Raw genomic sequence first — 20,937 nt, forward strand, 5'->3', positions numbered from 1 at the left:
GTGGGAGGGATGTTTTTTCTTGGGCCGTGAAAGTCCTCTGTAAAAATGAGAGTAAGATGGTCATAACCATTTCACGTAGGGAGCTTATCTTTTTTTAAATGTTGAATAAGTTATAAAAACTTCAAAAATATGTACATACCACATTACATCACTAATATTAGACACAAATGTGTTTCTCATTCTCTTGTTGCCACACTACTTTCATATATCAGTGTGTCTCGACAAAAGCATATTTTACAAAAGTACGAGATTCACTTTCTTCGTCTACTAAGCACTGCATGATACACCTGCTAGGACTCAATAAATGTTTGTTTAATAATGACTCATGAAATTGGCCCAATATGTTTGTTCCTTACTTTTCTCCCATCCCATTATAGTCCTACAAAATTAGTTCTGTGTTGTGGCTTTTGCAATCCGTGTTTTACCAGGCTGTGCGTGGTTGAGATTGTTTGCAGAGGACGTTGAGTAACCTGCCAGTTCTGAGAAGTTTCTGACGTATGCTCTTCTAATTACTCAAAAGCAAATGAATGCTTGACAAATGAGATCTTTGTCTTTTTTCTCCAGAGCAACACAGAAAACCTGACTACACGTAAAATACTTGTCATCTTTAATGGGAAAGAAGTATTTTCCTACACAGACCTCCCCCCAAAAAAGGAAAAAAAAAACTAGGAAAGAATCAGTGGAAATCATATCTTATCTGATTAACGCTGTGCGTTTCTATAAGCAGTCCTGCTTCCTGTGTCATCTGGAGTGAATTAAATTCAATCTCATATTGAAGAGATGACCATCACTCATTTATTCATTTTGGGTAACTTAATAATAAAAGCTTTTACTGTTTTAATGTTTTCAAAGGAGGTTTGTTTTCAAAGGAGGTCGACTTGCTTATTCTTTTCTTTTTATGCTGTTTTTTTCTTTAGAAATTTCACAAATAACATCATAATCATAGTACCGGGAAAAAAGGATTTGAAAAAAGTTTACCCACAATCCTATTAGCCCCCGAATCTTTCCTTGGTTTTCCTTGCTTCCTTCCAGATCCTTTCTCTTTAAATATGCAGTAGTTGTAGAATTTATGTCTTTTACTTATCAAAGTCAAGGTTAATTAAGTCCTCCACCATAGGCATGTTTTATCTGGTTAAGTGACAAATGGATATGCTGCACTTTGTTTATCAGTTGTGTTCCCAAAGTTGTATATGACATGTCCCATTTTCACGTGATCTTCAATCATCAATGAACTTCAGTGTGTCTTTGTTTCTGAGCACTTTTCAGTTGGCCGTGGTCCCTAATCCTTGCTCTTTGTGCATCTCTGTATAAAAATGCGTAAATATTACAGAAGCTCAGCATTTAGTAACTACCTTTCCCATCCCTCCTGACCCCCTCGGTTGGCCTTTATGTAACTTCCACTTTTTACTTCTCAGTTCTTTTTAAGCAGAACACTTACCTTCTAGCTCTATGAGAACGGGCTATTTAAGGGTTAGCCAGTGGTAGAAATTGATATACATTTGATTTATGGGAGCATTGATAGGTTTTGGCTTTGAAAACCTGGCTATTGGTAAAACTGGAGATGTCAACATATTTGCAGATTTTCCCACAAGCGTTTGTGAAGTGTCACGCTTTGACACTCTGTCAAGTGGCACAGAAGATCCTGAAGGTGTGTAAAAGTTTATTTTTATCATCGAGGAATGCGTCACTTCTTTTTTTATTTCTCCTTAGGCTTTTCTTCGTCTTCTTTGACTTACCTGCTTTCACTATTAGAAGCTTGTATTTATATTTATAGTGTTGTGGATAATGTTCCTCAGTTATTTAGTAATCTGCTAAGTTACATGTTTTGGTAGACAATCGCATGTACAGCTCTTTCATTTTTAGTATTTCTTTTGCATATAAGTTGTACATATTCATTGGAGACAAATTAGAAATAGGTATTAGCAATATAATATATGAAATACAGAGATGAACCCATCTTCTAAATATAATGACTGTTAATATTTTGATATGTTTTGCTTTAAGCCTTTTTAGTGTAATATATGCCTATGTATTTTTTCTTAACTAATATTCTTACCTTGTTTTGTAACCTGATGTTTTTTCAGTGTTAGATTGTTTAGGCTTGCAGGAGGTGGGGAGTGTGACTTTTTGTCTACTTTATTCATTCCATTTTTAAAAGAATGTAGAATAATATTTGGCATGGACTTTGGACTTATTTATTTAGAAATCTGAACTATAATAAGCTTGTGTATTTTAGTACAAATTCATACTTAAAGCATGGTTGAATGACAGTTTTAGATTTCAGCAAACTTTGAGAGGTGATTTTTTAAAAATTCTAAAACGTTCACATCTGCTTCACATTCATTGTTTAAAATGAAAACAGAGAAGCTCACACATGCCTGATAAATCCAGAGAATACGAAATGATTAAGTTTTTACGTGCTTTTAGACGATAGCTAAGTCCTGTAAGGCTAGCGACCCCATCTATGTAAGACATCATTCTACACATATTCTCAGCACAATTCCTGGTGTTTAGTAAGGCCTGAAAAATCTGGGCCAGGTATGGTGGTTCATACCTTTAATCCTAGCACTTTGGGAGGCCAAGGAGGTAGGATTGCATGAGCCCATGAATTCAAGACCAGCGTGGGCAACATAGTGAGACCCCATCTCTACCGAAAATAAAAGAGTTACCTGAGCATGGTGGCACATGCCTGTGGACCCAGCTACTCAGTAGACTAAGGCAGGAGGATTGAGTGAGCCCAGGAAGTTGAGAATTCAGTGAGCTATGATCTTGCTACTGCACTCCAGCCTGGCTGACAGAGTGAGACCCTGTCAAAAAAAAAAAAAAAAGAACCTGAGTTAAATGGATAGTTGAAGTACAGAGGGACAGAACCTAAAAGATGAGGCAATTCACTCCCTTCCTTGTAGTGAGAGCAAAATTAGCCATCTCTTGAAATATATTTCTATCAACATATCCTTTGAAAATGTTTAGGTTGGACTTGGTGGCTCACACCCATAATCCCGAGGCTGAGCTACTCCAGAGGCTGAGGTGGGAGGACTGTTTGAGCCCAGGAGGTTGAGGCTGCAGTGAGCCAAGATTGTGCCACTGCCGTCCAGCCTGGGCAACAGAGTGAGATCCTGTCTCCAAACAAAAACAAAAACACGAAATTACAATATGCAAACAAGAATGGCAAATCTTTTTAATCACCCAAGGCTGCTATATTCCTTTGCTTGCCACCTAAGCCATTTATTGCAGTCTCTTATAAAGGGACATGTATCTACAGGAAATTGAACTACAGGAAATTTGAGGCTCTGGTTATTAAACCTTCCTTCTGACTGCTCTGGGTCACTGCATCTCTTCTAACAAGTGAAACGCACACACAGCCTCGCTCTAATTGTGCCTGGAAGCTGGGTCACCAAAGGGAGGGATGATGATTCCAGATCAGCTTCTAACCTCCTCCCTTCTGCTCAGGTTGCCTTCATCAGACGTCAGAATGATTCCCTGCAAAGCCGCGCTGACCTTTGCCCGATGTCTGATCCGGAGAAAAATTGTGACTCTGGACAATCTAGAAGACACCAAATTATGCCGCTGCTTATCCACCATGGACCTCATTGCCCTGGGCGTTGGAAGCACCCTTGGTGCTGGGGTTTACGTCCTCGCCGGGGAGGTGGCCAAGGCAGACTCGGGCCCCAGCATCGTGGTGTCCTTCCTCATTGCTGCCCTGGCTTCGGTGATGGCTGGCCTCTGCTATGCTGAATTTGGGGCCCGTGTCCCCAAGACAGGGTCTGCGTATTTGTACACCTATGTGACTGTCGGAGAGCTGTGGGCCTTCATCACTGGCTGGAATCTCATTTTATCTTATGTGATAGGTATGTTTCAAAAAGAAGTCTAACGCGTGGAATGGAAGAAATCGCGGCCCTGTGTCACAGCCCTTAGGTTCAGTTGTAGGTGTTGGGTACGGGTACATCACTTGATGTCTGTGTGTCTCATTTTTGTCATCTCTAAAATGTCTCCTCCTAATTACAGAATTTCCTGGGGTTTTTTTTAAGACAGTCTCACTCTGTCACCCAGGCTGAAGTGTGGTGGCGTGAACTCGGCGCACTGCAACCTCTGCCTCCTGGGTTCAAGCAGTTCTCCTGAGTAGCTGGGATTATAGGCACCTGCCACCATGCCTGGCTAATTTTTTGCATTTTTAGTAAAGACTGGGTTTCACCATGTTGCCCAAGCTGGTCTCGAACTCCTGACCTCAGGTGATCCACTCACCTTGGTCTCCCAAAGTGCTGGGATTGCAGGTGTGAACCACAGCACCCGGCCAAACAATTCTGTGATTTTTGCTTCATGTTTGACTATGCCTCTTAGTGGACTTGCAGACTTTTTAAGTTACAATTCTTTATTGCAAATAAAGTTACCACATTCCACAGTTACAGATTTGAACATTTGATGACTATGGTATGATTATAAATATCCAGATACTGTATATGTGATTAAAATTTTCAATCTTTTGTGAACTCATGTTTATCCTATAATAGAGTAGCAAACCATGCTATGTTAATTTGCCCCCAGTGACTTCGTATCCTCTGTTTTGTTTTGGGAAGGTACGTCAAGTGTTGCAAGAGCTTGGAGTGGCACCTTTGATGAACTTCTTAGCAAACAGATTGGTCAGTTTTTGAGGACATACTTCAGAATGAATTACACCGGTCTTGCAGAATATCCTGATTTTTTTGCTGTGTGCCTTATATTACTTCTAGCAGGTAAGAAAACCAGTTATGTCTCTCCCCAGGATGAGCCACACTATTTGTCTCAGGAAAATAGGTTACTTCTGAATTTGGGGCCTGAGTTCCCAAGACAAGGTCAGTATATTTATACATTTATGTTACTGTTAGACATCTGTGGGGTTTATCACTAGCTGGAATCACATTTTAATCTAAGTCTAAATTGTGTGCAGTGGTAAAAATAGCGCTTCTGAGTAAATGGCACTTAGCACACACTAAATAATAGGATGAGGACATTGATTTTTTTAATAATTAATTGCAGGTTTGCAGGAATAGCAGTGGTTTCAGTAAGGAAGAATGTATACTTTCTTGGCATTGTTTCATCTTACTAGATACAACTAGGGATATTTGCAATTTCTAGAACAAATTCTGTTTTTCTGATATGCTTTCATCTATATAACGTAGGCCTTTGGTTGTAAAGGAAGCAAGTTCAAATCACCTGTCATTTTGTAATGTTGACATTATATAGACAAACATACTTAGTACTAGGATTTTTCAGTTTTTGTCAGTATGGTAGCATAGTGGTTTTAAGAGGCACAGGAATTCGAATAACCAGATTTCAATCCTGCTGTGCCACTCACTCCCTTTAGAACATAGAACAATTTATATAATCTTTCCCTCACTCAGTTTGCTCATACATAAAATGAGGCATCAGTGTCTGCCTCCTACAGCCTTCTCATTTGGTTCCTAGTAAGCACTCACGTGGTGGTCAATTCTATTTCATAGGCATAGCTAATCCCTGCTCAGTCTCCTTATATTTGTTTTAAGTATTTGAACATTTTCTTTTTTTCTTTTTTCTTTTTTTTTGAGATGGAGTCTGTGTCACTCAGGCTGGAGCACAGTGGTACTACAGCCTCTGTCTCCCGAGTTCAAGCGATTCTTCTGCCTCAGCCTCCCGAGTAGCTGGGACTGCAGGCGCCCGCCACCACGCCTGGCTAAGTTTTGTATTTTTGGTAGAGACAGGGTTTCACCATGTTGACCAGGGTGGTCTCAAACTGCTGATCTCAAGCGATCCCCTCGCCTCATCCTCCCAAAGTGCTGGGATTACAGGCGTGAGCCACCACGCCTGGCCACATTTTCTATTTTGAGTCTCATTCTTACCTGCAATCCTGCTTATACCTATCAAGGATTACACTAAGAGTAAAAACCATGTCTGTTCCTCCTTCTTACTTGCTTTACCCTGAGCAATCTGCCTCATACTTTCTTGTCCAACCTTATCTCTGTTTTCTCCCTTGTTAGAAGAGTGAGACAGAAATGTGTTTCTCTTTTGAAATGTTTACTAGAAAATTATATAATTTTGAAAACAGCTTTACCCTTTAAAAAGTGAGTCATTAATTAAATGTTTTATATAGCGATAGGGATAAGAACATGAACAACGTATATAGGTCTAAAATGTTTTGCATTTTGATTCTAATGTCAAGAGAAATTGCATCAATTGTTTTTCAACAAAGATTGATTGTTGTTTTGGTTTCTAAGCAGTCTAGCTTAGAAATAGAAACCAGTCTAGTGTTAAAGTATTTACATTGTATTTTATTTATTTACATCATATTTTATTTTATTTACATCATATTTTATTTACATCATATTTGATCATTTTAATGAACTTAAAATATTCCACTTTAATCTCTAAATGATGGAAAGCATGTAGCTATGACACAGTCAGCACATAGTTTAATTTCATGGCAAGACTCAGGCCTTGGCTCATTTGTCCCGTGTTCATTCACCATCTTATCTTTCCTTTAATTATAGGTGAAGCTTATGTTTTAAACAATGTCCTTAGAATCTTTGAAGATCAAAACCCCCATTGGAAATCCCTATTCATATTGTAGCACCAAATGTCTTGTGACATGAAGCAGTTGTTTTACTAAAGATACACAGGAAGTGTATGCTCCGTTTAGATGAGATATTCATTGATGTCTAATCTGCCAGTGGGAGATGAGACCTCAGAGTAGACAGTGCACATGCGCTGTTGGGAAATTTATGTGAAATATAAAGGTGGCTTTGTTATTCTCCGAGGTATATAGTAGCGATTCCTAACCTAGCTTACAATTACAGAGTTGGGAACTGTACTGGCCATACAGCTTTCCTTTATATGGTTAATATATGATTCTAGGAATTATACAGGTAGAAGAACAAAATTCAAGTTCTTTCATCTCTGCTTAGAAAAATTTGCTTATTTGGTGCTGGGTGGTATACATATGGGGAAGAAACAAGTAAATCTGTGACATCGTCTTTTCACAGCGATCATTTGCTCAATAGTAAAAGATAAACTTTCTTAGGTCCATAATTCAAATCTTATACCAGATGGGTTAAAGATATACATATGATAAATATAATTAGAAAAATGCTGGAAGGAAACAAAGTAGATGGTTTGGGTTAATGTTTAAGAGATTTTTTTTCAAGGTAGAAACTAAAAAGGGAAAATTTATTTTTTATTCTCATAACTTTTCTACATGCATATAATCAACAGTAAGCTTAAAGGCAGAAACAAACTGGGAAAAATATGTGTTGTACATGACAGAGAGCGTATGGCATTAATATATAAATAAATTTTATAAATCAATGTATTAGTCCATTTTCATACTGCTGTGAAGAAATACCCAAGACTTGGTAATTTATGAAGAAAAAGAGGTTTAATGGACTCACAGTTCCACATGGTTGGGGAGGCCTCACAATCATGGTGGAAGGTGACAGAGTAGCGGAAGAACGTCTTACATGGTGTCAGGCAAGAGAGCATGTGCAGGGGAACTGCCCTTTCTAAAACCATCAGATCTCGTGAGGTGTATTCACTATCACGAGAACAGCCCAGGGAACCTGCCCCCATGGTTCAGTTACCTCCCCCTGGGTCCCTCCCTTGACACATGGGGATTATGGGAGTTCCAATTCAAGATGAGATTTGGGTGGGAACACAGCCAAACCATATCGATCAATATGAATAGAATACCCTAATAGAAAAAATAGACACTTTAAATTGAGCCAAACTTTCCAGAGAATATTTTGATAATAGGAACCAACACTACAGACCTTTGATGCAGTATTACCTTACAGAAAATTATTGTAAAGAAGTAAATGGAGGCCGGGCACGGTGGCTCAAGCCTGTAATCCCAGCACTTTGGGAGGCTGAAACGGGCGGATCATGAGGTCAGGAGATCGAGACCATCCTGGCTAACATGGTGAAACCCCGTCTCTACTAAAAAATACAAAAAACTGGCCGGGCGTGGTGGCGGGCGCCTGTAGTCCCAGCTACTCGGGAGACTGAGGCAGGAGAATGGCGTGAACCCGGGAGGCGGAGCTTGCAGTGAGCTGAGATCCGGCCACTGCACTCCAGCCTGGGCGACAGAGCAAGACTCCGTCTCAAAAAAAAAAAAAAAAAGAAGTAAATGGAAAGTGTAGAAAGATAATTATAAAAGAATTATTATGTCAGTGCTATTTATAATTGTAACAAACAAAGAGTGATCTAATTGTCTATAAATAAGGGATGAATTAAAAGTGCAGTACCTCAATATAGTGTAAGATTATGCAGCTGTTAAAGATGGGATTATATATTTACTGGCACAAAAGAGTGTGTGTGTGTATGTGTGTGTTTGTGTGTATGTGTGTGTTTTTGTGTATGTACAAAACTTGGGAGGGAAAAGCATGGTTGATCTTTGTTTTTTTTCTGTGTCTTCAAAGTACTTGAATAGGAAATTTATCACTTTTACAATCAGAATATAAAGCTATTAAAATGAGAATAGGTTTAACAAAGTAGTTTTTTGGCACAATTGAAGAATTATATTTGTTTATGTATTTTGTGTGCATGGCAGATAAATGTTTTAGTGTTTACTTTTTAAAAGTTCACAACTGGGCCGGTTGTTGTGGCTTAAGTGCCTATAATCCCAGCATTTTGGGAGGCAGAGACAGGCGGATCACTTGAGGTCTGGAGTTCGAGACTAGCCTGGCCAACATGGCAAAGCTGCAACCCTACAAAAAATACAAAAATTAGCCGGATATGGTGGCACACACCTGTATTCCCAGCTACTCAGGTGGCTGAGGTGAGAGACTTGTTTGAGCACACGTGGCAGAGGTTGCAGTGAGCCGAGATAATACCACTGCACTTCAGCCAGGGAAACAGAGCGAGACTCTGTCTCAAAAAAAGAAAAAATAGTTTGCAACCTTTTACCTTGAAATTAGATGTTACTTTACCTATCACTGGCAAAGATGGCCAAAGTTACTAGAGTTATGTTTCTTAGAAAGTGTGGTGTCTTTTATGAGCACGACCCGCCTCCAAAATTGAGTTGGTTGCATTCAGAAGACCTTTCAGGATTAGGTAATTAACTAATGAATAAGAACTAGCAGTAGAAGTGGATAGATGGAAATTAAAGATATGAATCCTGGTGAAAGAATATCCTGAAGCCCCGTATTTGCCTCAAAATGCCATTGCCTTTCCTGAAGATAAATAAACATGGAAATGCCCTTTCTTCTTCCATAGGTCTTTTGTCTTTTGGAGTAAAAGAGTCTGCTTGGGTAAATAAAGTCTTCACAGCTGTTAATATTCTGGTCCTTCTGTTTGTGATGGTTGCTGGATTTGTGAAAGGAAATGTGGCAAACTGGAAGATTAGTGAAGAGTTTCTCAAAAATATATCAGCAAGTGCCAGGTAAAATATTTGAGATTTTTTTTTTTTTTTCCTCCTTCTTAAGAAAATATTTTAAGTGGCTATATTAGGTCATTTTTACTCTGCTAATAAAGATATACCTAAGACTGGGTAATTTATAAGGAAAAAGAGGTTTAATGGACTCACAATTCCACATGGCTAGGGAGGCCTCACAATCGTGGCAGAAGGTGAAAGGCATGTCTTAACTGGCAGCAGACAAGAGGAGAGAACTTGTGTGGGGAAACTTTCCCTTATAAAACCATCAGATCTTGTGAGACCCACTTACCATCATGAGAATGAGCAAAGACCCGCCCCCATGATTCAGCCACCTCCCACAACACATGGGAACTGTGGGAGCCACAATCCAAGATGAGATTGGATGGGGACATAGCCAAACCATACCAGAGGGCATATGTGAGTTTCTTCTAGAGCAATGGTTCTCAAATTTCTTGCTTCTGAGACCCTTCTGAGAGGCTGTTCCATTCCAAGACCCCTCTTCCCAAACTCCCTTCAAACTTAAAGGTATAGGTGTGCTCCCTGTGTAGCAACTGTGTGAACCCATGCACCTGCTGGTTCCCAGCCTCAAGCTCTGCTCCGGGTTTAAGGGAAGAGCAAGGGAAGATCCTAACCACTGGGAAAACTTGATCTTTTCCCCCCAGCAGTTTGCCACTGCTAAATAACGACGAGTATTTTTGACTCCTGCATCCTTTAGTTCTTCCTTCAGGAACACCATTCAGTTTTATTGTATTCTTTTAATGCTTTAGTAATCTTCAGACCTTGTTTTTTGGCGAATGTTTTTAGTTGCACAAGCAGACATAAGATTACACAAATACCTATTGCATGGAATGAGGTACATCTGTATGTTTTTCTTGACATATGTTATTTAGTCTTTCTAATAATGGAAAAAATTAGTATCCTATAAACTTATATAGTTTTTAACATATAATAAAATACTCAGTTTCATTAGTATCAATCAAGATGAGGATGTTTTGTTTCATGTTTTTAAATGTCTTCTTAGGGAATGTTAGAGATGTGTACTCTGCCTTACTCGATGCTTTATGAGTTGAAGAATGGATTCTCCTAAGAATAAGCATCTATGAGAAGAGGAGGTTTCTGGTCTTTGTCCCAGAGCATGGCTCAAATGTGGAGTCTCTGCTCTCAAAATCCTCCCTGGCTGTAGGTTCAGCTGGAGCTGGTCTGGGGCTTCTACATATGCTGTCAGTCAGCCTGTAATTGGGTGTCAGTGACACAGGAGGGTCATTGTTAGGTACCATTGTTAAGGGCACCACCACATTCTGCAGCACAGGGTGAAGAGTAAAGTTTTAGTTTTATGTATATCAGCTTCAAAGAGCTGATAAACACAACCACCTTCCAAGGATATAGTCTGAGACAAGTTACCAGAAGGAGAGTTTTCTGTCAAAGTGACTTTCCACTGTGTTTGTTCTCTTTCTTAGAGAACCACCTTCTGAAAACGGAACAAGTATCTATGGGGCTGGTGGCTTTATGCCTTATGGCTTTACAGGAACGTTGGCTGGTGCTGCAACTTGCTTTTATGCCTTTGTGGGATTTGACTGCATTGCAACAACTGGTAAGAGCAGTGTCTTGGCTCAGTGTAGAAGAATGGGTGTTCCTTGTCATGCACGAGTACCCGTGTGTGGCAGCAGAGGGTCCAGGAAAGAGAGACGGATTTGGGATAAGAAGGGCACTAGTTCCAGACGGGCGCGGTGGCTCAAGCCTGTAATCCCAGCACTTGGGAGGCCGAGACGGGCGGATCATGAGGTCAGGAGATCGAGACCCTCCTGGCTAATACAGTGAAACCCCGTCTCTACTAAAAAAAAATACAAAAACTAGCGGGCGAGGTGGCGGGCGCTTGTAGTCCCAGCTACTCGGGAGGCTGAGGCAGGAGAATGGCGGGAACCCGGGAGGCGGAGCTTGCAGTGAGCTGAGATCCGGCCACTGCACTCCAGCCTGGGCGACAGAGCGAGACTCCGCCTCAAAAAAAAAAAAAAAAAAAAAAAAAGAAGGGCACTAGTTCCAGACGCAGCTGTGACACGTGCTGCCGATGATAAAAAGAAAGAATGCAACTCTCTGCCCTTGGTTTCCAGTTGGTAAGTTTGGGAGAGCAATTCCTATTCCTCAGATAGTAGGAAGATTCCCTAAAATAATGCATATGAAAAATACTTTGGAAGCTGTTGATTACTTTATAAATGTTAGTCATTATTACCGTCCCTAACCTTCTGTCCAGAAGTGCCATACGTGATGATCATGTTCATTTAAATGGTCTGTTTGTTAGTGGGAGAAAAAATATTGTGCCTGTTCTTTCTGTGTTATCTTATACAACATCATCATCATGCCAAAGTCACTCTCTAAATGCCTCCTCTATTTTTGTGTCTTGGTATGGCCATACAATTGACCACGTTTTGAGTATTCAATCTCATATGTGTACAAAGTATGCTGTTTTTTAAACTGAAATTAGAACTTCATACAAATAGATGAAATAACTTCGTCTGAAGCTTTCATACTTAAGGGCCTACGGAATGGCACAGCAGTCATTTAATCTCTGTAGATGAATCATTTTCCAAATGGATTAAGACTGCTATTCTGTCTCAACACTTAACAGTGCTGATATGTTATGGTTTTGATTGGTTGGTTGGTTTTTTTCTTTCCTGGAGATAGGAAACTGACTGGCATGACGTCTCCTCTTCTCCCTCTGGGAATTGTTTTTTTATGTAATAAGAAAGTACCTTGAAGAATAGAGGAAATTTCATGTAAAACAAATGGATCGGCCGGGTGCGGTGGCTCACGCCTGTAATCCCAATACTTTCTGACGTTGAGGAGGGTGGATCACTTGAGGCCAGGAACTACTTAAGGCTGGGAATTAGAGACTAGATTGGCCAACAGGGTGCAAACCATCTCTCCTACAATACAAAAATTAGCCAGGTGTGGTGGCACACACCTGTGGTCCCAGCTACTCAGGAGGCTGAAGCAAGAGATGTGCTTGAACCTGGGAAGTGGAGGTTGCAGTGAGCCAAGATCACACCACTGCACTCCAACTTGGGCAACAGAGCAAGACTCTGTCTCAAAAAAATAAAACAAAGTAAAATAAAATAAAATAATACAGACCAAGATAAGAAAAGAAAAGGGACAAAAGCAGAGAAGAATTACCCTGGAGAAAAGGAAGAATTTTGCACAATTTAATTTCTTTACCTATTGATGTTTTATGAAGCATTCACATCTTTTGTTTCTATTTCCTTAGGTGAAGAAGTTCGGAATCCCCAGAAAGCTATTCCCATTGGAATTGTGACGTCTTTGCTTGTTTGCTTTATGGCCTATTTTGGGGTCTCTGCAGCTTTAACACTTATGATGCCTTACTACCTCCTCGATGAAAAAAGCCCTCTTCCTGTAGCATTTGAATATGTGGGATGGGGTCCTGCCAAATACGTTGTTGCAGCTGGTTCTCTCTGCGCCTTGTCAACAAGGTACATTGCGTGGCCTTTGGGGCAGGGGCTGTTTGGGATTCTACAAAGTAGTCAGTGTCTAAAAATTTGCTTTTGTCTATTTAAAAAGTATCCTAATAGAAACAAAATATTGTGTAACTTTGTATTTAATGATTAGCTTGCTCAGAATTTCCATATAAAAATCTTAAAGGATAAACTCCCCTGCTGTTAGTTCAGAGTCAGTTTTTGAAGATAGTGATGGTCCAGGCTTCAGTAGAAATATATGTGGCATTGAGACACACACACACACACACACACAAATATATCTGTGGCACATAGTCATGTATATAGGCATTATGAAACTTCAGGATTCTTGTCCTAAAATGTTTCTCCATTGGCTTTGGTGATACTTGTAGTTCTTCAGACATCTGAGAATGTATGTACAGACTTTGCATTTGCTACACTCTGTTCGAGTAATACTGAGCCTATGTGAGTGAACACTTATGCTCTGTCTTTTAAAAATATAATGTGCTTTTTATTGTGAAACATGGAGACTTTTTCTTCTTAGCACCAATCAGAGTGCAGTTGGTCTAGAAATAGAAATTATCATTCTTAAATAAATGGTGGCAATTCATATAAATATGTGAAGAGAAAAGGGTCATTGAATCTCGAGTTTTCAGATTCTCAGTAGCTGCTTGTTTGAATATTTTAGAACTCATTTCCCAGGTTTCCTGAGCTACCCTCATTTCAATTAACATATGATTATGAGTAAGATATTTCATTCTCATTTTTTATCATGCCATATGGTAGAAGAGTCTTGCAAAGAGAAAATTAATCTTTTTTACCAGATTAGTAATGTTTTAACTGAAAATAAGGTTCTAAAAGTCTGAAACTAGAAAAAGAAGTCTTTTAGTGTAATTCACCAACCTAGCTTTATTTTTCCCCTTCAAACTCCCTTTTATTTTCTATGTAATAAGAAAGTACCTTCAAGAATAGAGGAAATTTCATGTAAAATTTTAAATTGAAATTTGAACTTCCTACAAATAGTCTTTTCTCTAATTACTTACCATTAAGACAATATTCTCCAGCCTGGGTGGCAGAGCCAGACTCCGTCTCAAAAAAAAAAAAAAAAGACAATATTAAGTAACAATTAGACACCCTTGGTTTCTCAGCCATCTGCTAGTGTTGAGGTTTATTTATTTATTTGAGACAGGGTCTCGCTCTGTCAAGCAGGCTGAAGTGCGGAGCATGATCATAGTTCACTGAGGTTCAAACTCCTGGGTTCAAGTGATCTCCCCAGCTCAGCCTCCTGAGTAGGTAGGATACAGGCACATAACACCACACCTGGTTAATTTTTTATTTTTTATAGAGACGAGGTCTCGTTAAGTTCCCCAGGCTGGTCTTGAATTCCTGGGCTCAAGTGATCCTCCCACCTCAGCCTCCCAAAGTGTTGGGGGTACAGGCATGAGCCACCACACCTGGCCTTGAGGTTTATTTTGAATAGCTTCAAGTAATTTCCAAAGTCTGAACTCTGAAGATACCATGCCCCCATGGCCTTAGAAGGAATGGGCAAAGATTCATCTATGACCAAGCTCAACAGAGCCTTATTAAAGATAAAGAAAGGCCAGGCATAGTGGTTCACTCTTGTAGTCCCAGTACTTTGGGACATCGAGGCGGGAGGATCACTTAAGGCAAAGAGTTCAGGACCAGCCTGGGCAACATAGCAAGGCTCGGTCTCCTCAAAAACTTCAATAAACTTCAATAAATGGTGGCATGTGCCTTTAGTCCCAGTCGCAGTTACTTGAGAGACTAAGGTGGGAGGATCACTTGAGCCCAGGAGTTTGAGGGCACAGTGAGCTAGCTATGACCGTACTACTGCATTCCAGCCTGGGTGACAGAGTGAGACCCTGTTGCAAATAAAATAAATAAATAAGAAGGATTTTTATTTTTATTTTTATTTATTTATTTTTTTTGAAGGTCTGAGAAGCCCTCTTCCCTTAAGGATTTTTAAATAAAATACTTTTTTTGTTTTCTCTTACATGGTTATTTTTCACAACTAAGTAATGTGTGAAATGGTGCAGCTAGTAAACAAAAGTAATTCCGAACATCTCAAGCAAAAACTGTCTTACTAAACTTCAGTTGCTAACTTTTCATTGTGGTCCCCCCGCATACTACATTTACGTAAATGGATCTTCTTTGCCTTTTTCTACCTTGATTATCTTATGATGCTGGGGATTATTACTAACTTGATCCAATATCAGGGTGTATGAGAAAAAATACTGGTACAATAAATGCAAAAAACACATCATTATTGAATAAAGGTTGCAACTATTGCTTATGAAATAAAATTACTTAGTCTTTTCTTTAATTACATATCAAATTAATAATTTTATTTTCTAAGTTGTTGCTGCTAAAAATGTCTTAATAATATTGGTTTGGTTAAGTCTTAATTGCTTAGTTTTAATTTGGTAATAATTGTGGGGACATACAAATTACTTGCAATGTTGTTTTTAGTCTGGTAATTTTGCTGGGTACTACTTATCTGTAACAGAATAATGAATAGCACAATGGTAAATATTAGCAAATTTTTTAAATGCCCTATCATAGTGCATTTAAAAACAATGTGACATAATTATTAATATAAATAATATGACTTCATAATTACAACTGTCATGCTGAATATTATGCAGTTATTTTATTTCCGTTCGGGGATGTAATCTTGCATGAATGTTTGCCATACTGCATGTGTTTGCTTTTTATTCAGTCTTCTTGGATCCATTTTCCCAATGCCTCGTGTAATCTATGCTATGGCGGAGGATGGGTTGCTTTTCAAATGTCTAGCTCAAATCAATTCCAAAACGAAGACACCAGTAATTGCTACTTTATCATCGGGTGCGGTGGCAGGTGAGAGAGAGTCGACTTTTCTTAAGAAACGGGGGATCTTTTTCATCAAGGACTCTGCGTTAAAAATACAAAGCTAGGTGGTTTTCTGTTTTGATTTACAAGTAGTTCAGTCACGTTTTTTGTGAATGTTTCCTAGTTTGAGTTTTTTGGTTCTGCATTTTTGTGTGTCCAGTCTTTACCTGTGCGTACCTGTCTAGAATAATCCTGAAAATAACTCATGTGTGAATTTTGAATTTTTCTGTTCTAGTCTTCTGGGCTCTATGTTCCCTTTACCCCGAATTCTGTTTGCCATGGCCCGGGATGGCTTACTGTTTAGATTTCTTGCCAGAGTGAGTAAGAGGCAGTCACCAGTTGCTGCCACGTTGACTGCAGGGGTCATTTCTGGTAAGCTTTACAGACTTAGGCTTCTTGAGCATTGGACTGGAATATTTAATTCGCATGCATGGACTTAGAAAGAGAGTCTGCATGCTGTGCATGTAAGTTAAAAAAAAAAACAAAATCACTGGTAAATTAGTGTACGGCCATTGGGATTAACATTGAAAATTGTGGTGGCGGTGGTATACTGCATTTCATTCTTAATTGACCCTTTGGGATTTTTTTTTTTACTATTTTGTTATTTTAATATTTGGGGCTCAAACAAATATACAAAGGGTTTTAATGGCTCTCCACTAAATATCATGAATTGCTTTTCTGATGAACTAGCACACAAAATTACATCATTGATACATAAAGTTTCGATTAAGGAATTCTTGCTTAATTTTTGAAATACTAATTTTAAAATAATGATTGATTGGTCTAGGATATACGTTGAATATTGCTAAAGGACCATAGGATTTTTTAAATGCTAAGCTTTACCTTTTATTAATAAGAAATGTCCAAGATAATTTATGCTTGGGCGTTGTGATCACTGTCCTCAGTATGGTGGGTATCCTTGCTCCCAGGGCCATCGTAGCCATCTAACAGTTACAGATGTATATATCCTCTCCAACTCCATCAGGAATCTATTTTCCCCTTCAACAGTTTTGGTACTTAAATTATGTTCAGAAAATCCAGATTACTAGTCTTTTGGCACATCTTAATATCCATGTAAAATACCTTTGGCCAGATTCTTATCTCATGCAGAAAATTTCAGTGAGATTCTAGATCCAGACAATGACCTTAAAGGTACTGTTACAGGAAGCAAAAGAAAGACTTTAGCAAACTTTATACGTAAAGTAACGAACAATCTTGGCACTAGGAATTCAAACCAAAGAGACAATTTCATTGAGGCTCTGAATTGTTGGGAAATTAGGTTAGAAAAAGCTACTGCTTCGTTTTGTGTAATATGGATTTTTTTTTCAGGATCAGAATGTACTCACTGCAAACTCCACCTCCTGGGTTCACGCCATTCTCCTGCCTCAGCCTCCTGAGAAGCTGGGACTACAGGCACCTGCCATCACGCCTGGCTAATTTTTTTGTATTTTTAGTAGAGACGGGGTTTCACCGTGTTCACCAGGATGGTCTCGATCTCCTGACCTCGTGATCCACCCGCCTCGGTCTCTGAAAGTGCTGGGATTACAGGCGTAGGAGCCACCGCGCCCGGCGAATCTGGCCCTTTCTTAAACATATGTTAGACGGTCAAGCCACTTATTTTCTCAGGCCTAGGATTCTGCCCCCCTAAAATGAAGGTTTGCCCTAGACGATGTGAAGCCTATTTTATTTTTAAACAACACGTGTTAAACATAGTTTGTAAATATTTTTAGACAGTCATACATTTTATTTAACTCATAAAAAATTTTCTCTTTCCAGTAAAATACTTGCCCAGTAATGATCCAGAATTTTTAAAAGTTTATCCTTCTTTATTCAGGAAGAATTGAATTTGGTGGCATGTTAAGATATTAAAGTTAATAATTACAAGAAGATAATTATAATAGACCACTTTTTAAAATGCTTTAAAATATTTTTGTTATTTTGTACTCCCATACCTTACTTTGCTTATTTTTAACTTGGATTAGAGAACTTGTGTGGACAATTTATCATTTTCTTCTCTCTTGGCTACCTTATTTGGCTCTCTGTGATTTTTAAATATACCTAAATTGTAATAATCTGATGTATAAGTATATGAGCAATGAAGAATTTTCCTCCTTTTTTTTTTTGTTTTTTTTTTTTTTTTTGAGACATAGTCTCACTCTGTCACCCAGGCTGGAGTTTAGTGGCGCAATCTTGGCTCATTGCAACCTCCGCCTCCCGGGTTCAAGCAGTTCTCCTCCCTCAGCCTCCTGAGTAGCTCTGATTACAGTCACGTGCCACCACACCCAGCTGATTTTTCTTTTTAGTAGGGATGGGGTTTCACCATGTTGGCCAGGCTGGTCTCAACCTCCTGACCTCAAGTGATCTGCCTGGCCTGGCCTCCCAAAGTGCAGGGATTACAGGTGTGAACTTCTGTGCCCAGCAAAGAGTTTTCAAAGTGAGGCATGCAGTGTGTTAAAAGAAACAACGTGATCTTGTAGAAGGAACATGGGGCTGTTGAATGAGGGAAACTCTGCCCTGACGGGTAGTCGTGGCCTTGCTAAGTTAGCCTGTCTCTAAGATGGGGATAATCCTGTTAGAAAAACCACTCACAGTTGCTGAGTTTGGGGTCAAAAATTGTCACATCCAGCCATTTTATATGTCTAAACCTAAATGATTTCGCATCCCATAGGATCATTGACCCGAGGGTAAAATGAGATCACAGAGATTTAAATGTTGGAGAGGGATCTGAAACATCATATAAACGGAGTGTGTTGTTATCTACTTACTCTAACAGGGAAAACTATGTGCTAAATTCAAGTTAATATCGTCAGTATCTTGATGTTTCAGTGGAGAAAACAGTTGCTTAGTGGAAGTTAAACTATTTAACTGTGTACAGTATGTTTTGCCTCTTAATATTTTGGGATTTGGTATGCAGGACCAGATATTGATCACTCAGATCTAGTAAGTCTACCTGGAATGCATGGCTTTAATCGTAGTAGAATTTAGCCTGTTTCAGAAACATAATTTAATTGAAAATTATTTTATTTTATTTTATCAGAATTACTAAAATAAATATCAGTCAGGTGGGTCACTGTCACACCTGTAATCCCAGCATCTTGGGAGACTGAGGCCAGTGGATCACTTGAGGCCAGTTTGAGACCAGCCTGACCAACATGGTGAAACTCTACCTCTACGAAAAATACGAAAATTATCCAGGTGTGGTGGCGCACGCCTGTAGTCCCAGCTAGTCAGGAGGCTGAGATATGAGAATCACTTGGACCAGGGAGGTGGAGATTGCAGTAAGCCGACATCGTACCACTGCACTCCAGCCTGGGTGACAAAGTGAGACCCTGTCTCAAAAAAAAAAAAAAAAATTGAGTTGTATATGATGTAACTCAATGTATATGGAAACTAAAGTGGTTATATAATATCTATAATGAAAGCTCCTTCTGTTTCAGTGTTTTTTTTTTTTTTTAAAAGGAGCTAGCCAGTGCTTCCTAGCAGTATTTTTCTTCTGAAACATCAAAGAGTGTGTTCTGTCATGTAATGTTTTCACTGTTTTTCAGGCCAAATATTTTTTATGTAATCTAAGTAGAATGTGCCATGTAGTTACTAGAGAGCTGAGGGGTTTTGAAGTCCTATCAGCAGTTTATATGACCTAAAGAACATCTTATTAACTGTGAGAGATATATTTTCTACACTCTGCTTGACTTATCATTGGGACTAAAACGAAGTGGCAGTCAGCTGTCCCTGGCTTGAACATTAGTAACTGTCTGGAATTTCCTCCTGGGCCATTTACTTCCCCATTCTTTTCTTCTTCCTCTAGCTTTGATGGCCTTTCTGTTTGACCTGAAGGCGCTTGTGGACATGATGTCCATTGGCACGCTCATGGCCTACTCTTTGGTGGCAGCCTGTGTTCTCATCCTCAGGTGAGTCACCCAGTGGTTCTACAGGGTGTACCATGCATGGAGGACTCTGGGAGTGAGAAAATGAGCCCTCACTCTCCTGGCTTCCAGGGAGCCAGCAGTCTCACCAAGGTGAGAGGTCACATCTATCAAAATAGTAACGAAAAGTAGAAGAAGCATATCTGGTCTGCAGCAAAGAATCGAATGCAAGTTGACCACAAGTGACAGGTTGGCCTAATCTACGTGAAAGGCAGTTTCTCATAATGTCTAAAGACACTTAAAAATGCTGTGCTTTTTGTTCCATTAGTTCAGTTGTTAAAATTTTTGTGCTAACGATTTAATCAGAGGCACGCACAGATGTATGTAAAGGATGTTTTTGGAAAAGGTAATTTACAATAGTGAAAAAATGAAACTAACCTGAGTATCACTAGAGGAATGGTTAAATAAATGAGGCTACATTTATTCATTGAACTCTTCTACAGCAAATAAAATGGTATTTAATTTTATGGAGAAATATATCCATTTGAGGATATAAAACTACAGTATATGTAGTGTCTGAACTTATTCAAATAATACATTTACATGGAGAAATCATATATGCCTGTATAGACATTATATGCCTGGGTGAAATTGTACCAAAGTGCTAACAGTGATTAACACTGGCTGGTGGTATTATGGCTGGTTTTGAATTTCTCCTGTATACTTCTGTGCATTTTTTTCTCAGTGAGCATATTTCTTCATATGGAGGGAAAATGTTACTTTCAAATATAAGTAAAGGCTGCCCAGAAGGAGAAGAGGCCACACTGAAAAGCCTGGGGCAGACACTAGGAGAAGAAGCAGGCTTGTATTAGTCCATTCTCAAGCTGCTAATAAAGACATACCCAAGACTGGGTAATTTATAAAGGAAAGAAGTTGAATTGACTCATGGTTCCGCAGGGCTGGAGAGGCCTCAGGAAACTAACAATCATGGTGGAAGGGGAAGCAAACATGTCCTTCTTCACACGATGGCAGGAAGGCGAAGTGCTGAGCAAAAAGGGGGAAAGCCCCTTAGGGCATGGTGGTGGGCACCTGTTGTCCTAGCTACTCAGGAGGCTGAGGCAGGAGAATCACTTGAACCCGGGAGACGGAGGTTGCAGTGAGCTGAGATCGCACCACCGCACTCCAGCCCGGGTAACAAGAGCAAAACTCCGTCTCAAAAAAAAATAACAAAACCAAGAAAAACCATCAGCTCTCATGAGAACTCACTTGCTATCACAAGAACGGCATGAGGGTAACCAGTGCCATGATTAAATTACCTCCCACTGGGTCCCTCCCATGA

The 20,937-nt window shown here is 39.4% G+C and overlaps 1 protein-coding gene across 5 annotated transcripts in view; it reads left to right on the forward strand.

Moving 5' to 3' along the window:
* Window positions 1-20,937, forward strand: part of SLC7A2 (solute carrier family 7 member 2) — a 74,742-nt gene that overhangs the window by 43,152 nt on the left and 10,653 nt on the right. For 3 of the 5 annotated variants that reach the window (XM_033226184.1, XM_033226206.1, XM_033226192.1), the window contains 7 exons: window positions 3,451-3,848; window positions 4,575-4,730; window positions 9,220-9,385; window positions 10,837-10,970; window positions 12,639-12,861; window positions 15,584-15,723; window positions 19,541-19,643. In XM_033226184.1, coding sequence (XP_033082075.1) covers window positions 3,473-3,848; window positions 4,575-4,730; window positions 9,220-9,385; window positions 10,837-10,970; window positions 12,639-12,861; window positions 15,584-15,723; window positions 19,541-19,643 — 1,298 coding nt within the window. In that variant the 5' untranslated portion in view covers window positions 3,451-3,472. Of the gene's footprint in view, window positions 1-3,450; window positions 3,849-4,574; window positions 4,731-9,219; window positions 9,386-10,836; window positions 10,971-12,638; window positions 12,862-15,583; window positions 15,724-15,970; window positions 16,108-19,540; window positions 19,644-20,937 lie in introns of all 5 variants that reach the window. The other 2 variants (XM_033226201.1, XM_033226216.1) reach the window with 1 other exon arrangement.

The sequence above is a fragment of the Trachypithecus francoisi genome, unplaced genomic scaffold (genome assembly GCF_009764315.1).
Source record: "Trachypithecus francoisi isolate TF-2019V2 unplaced genomic scaffold, Tfra_2.0 Contig01440, whole genome shotgun sequence".
Lineage (NCBI taxonomy): Eukaryota > Metazoa > Chordata > Mammalia > Primates > Cercopithecidae > Trachypithecus > Trachypithecus francoisi.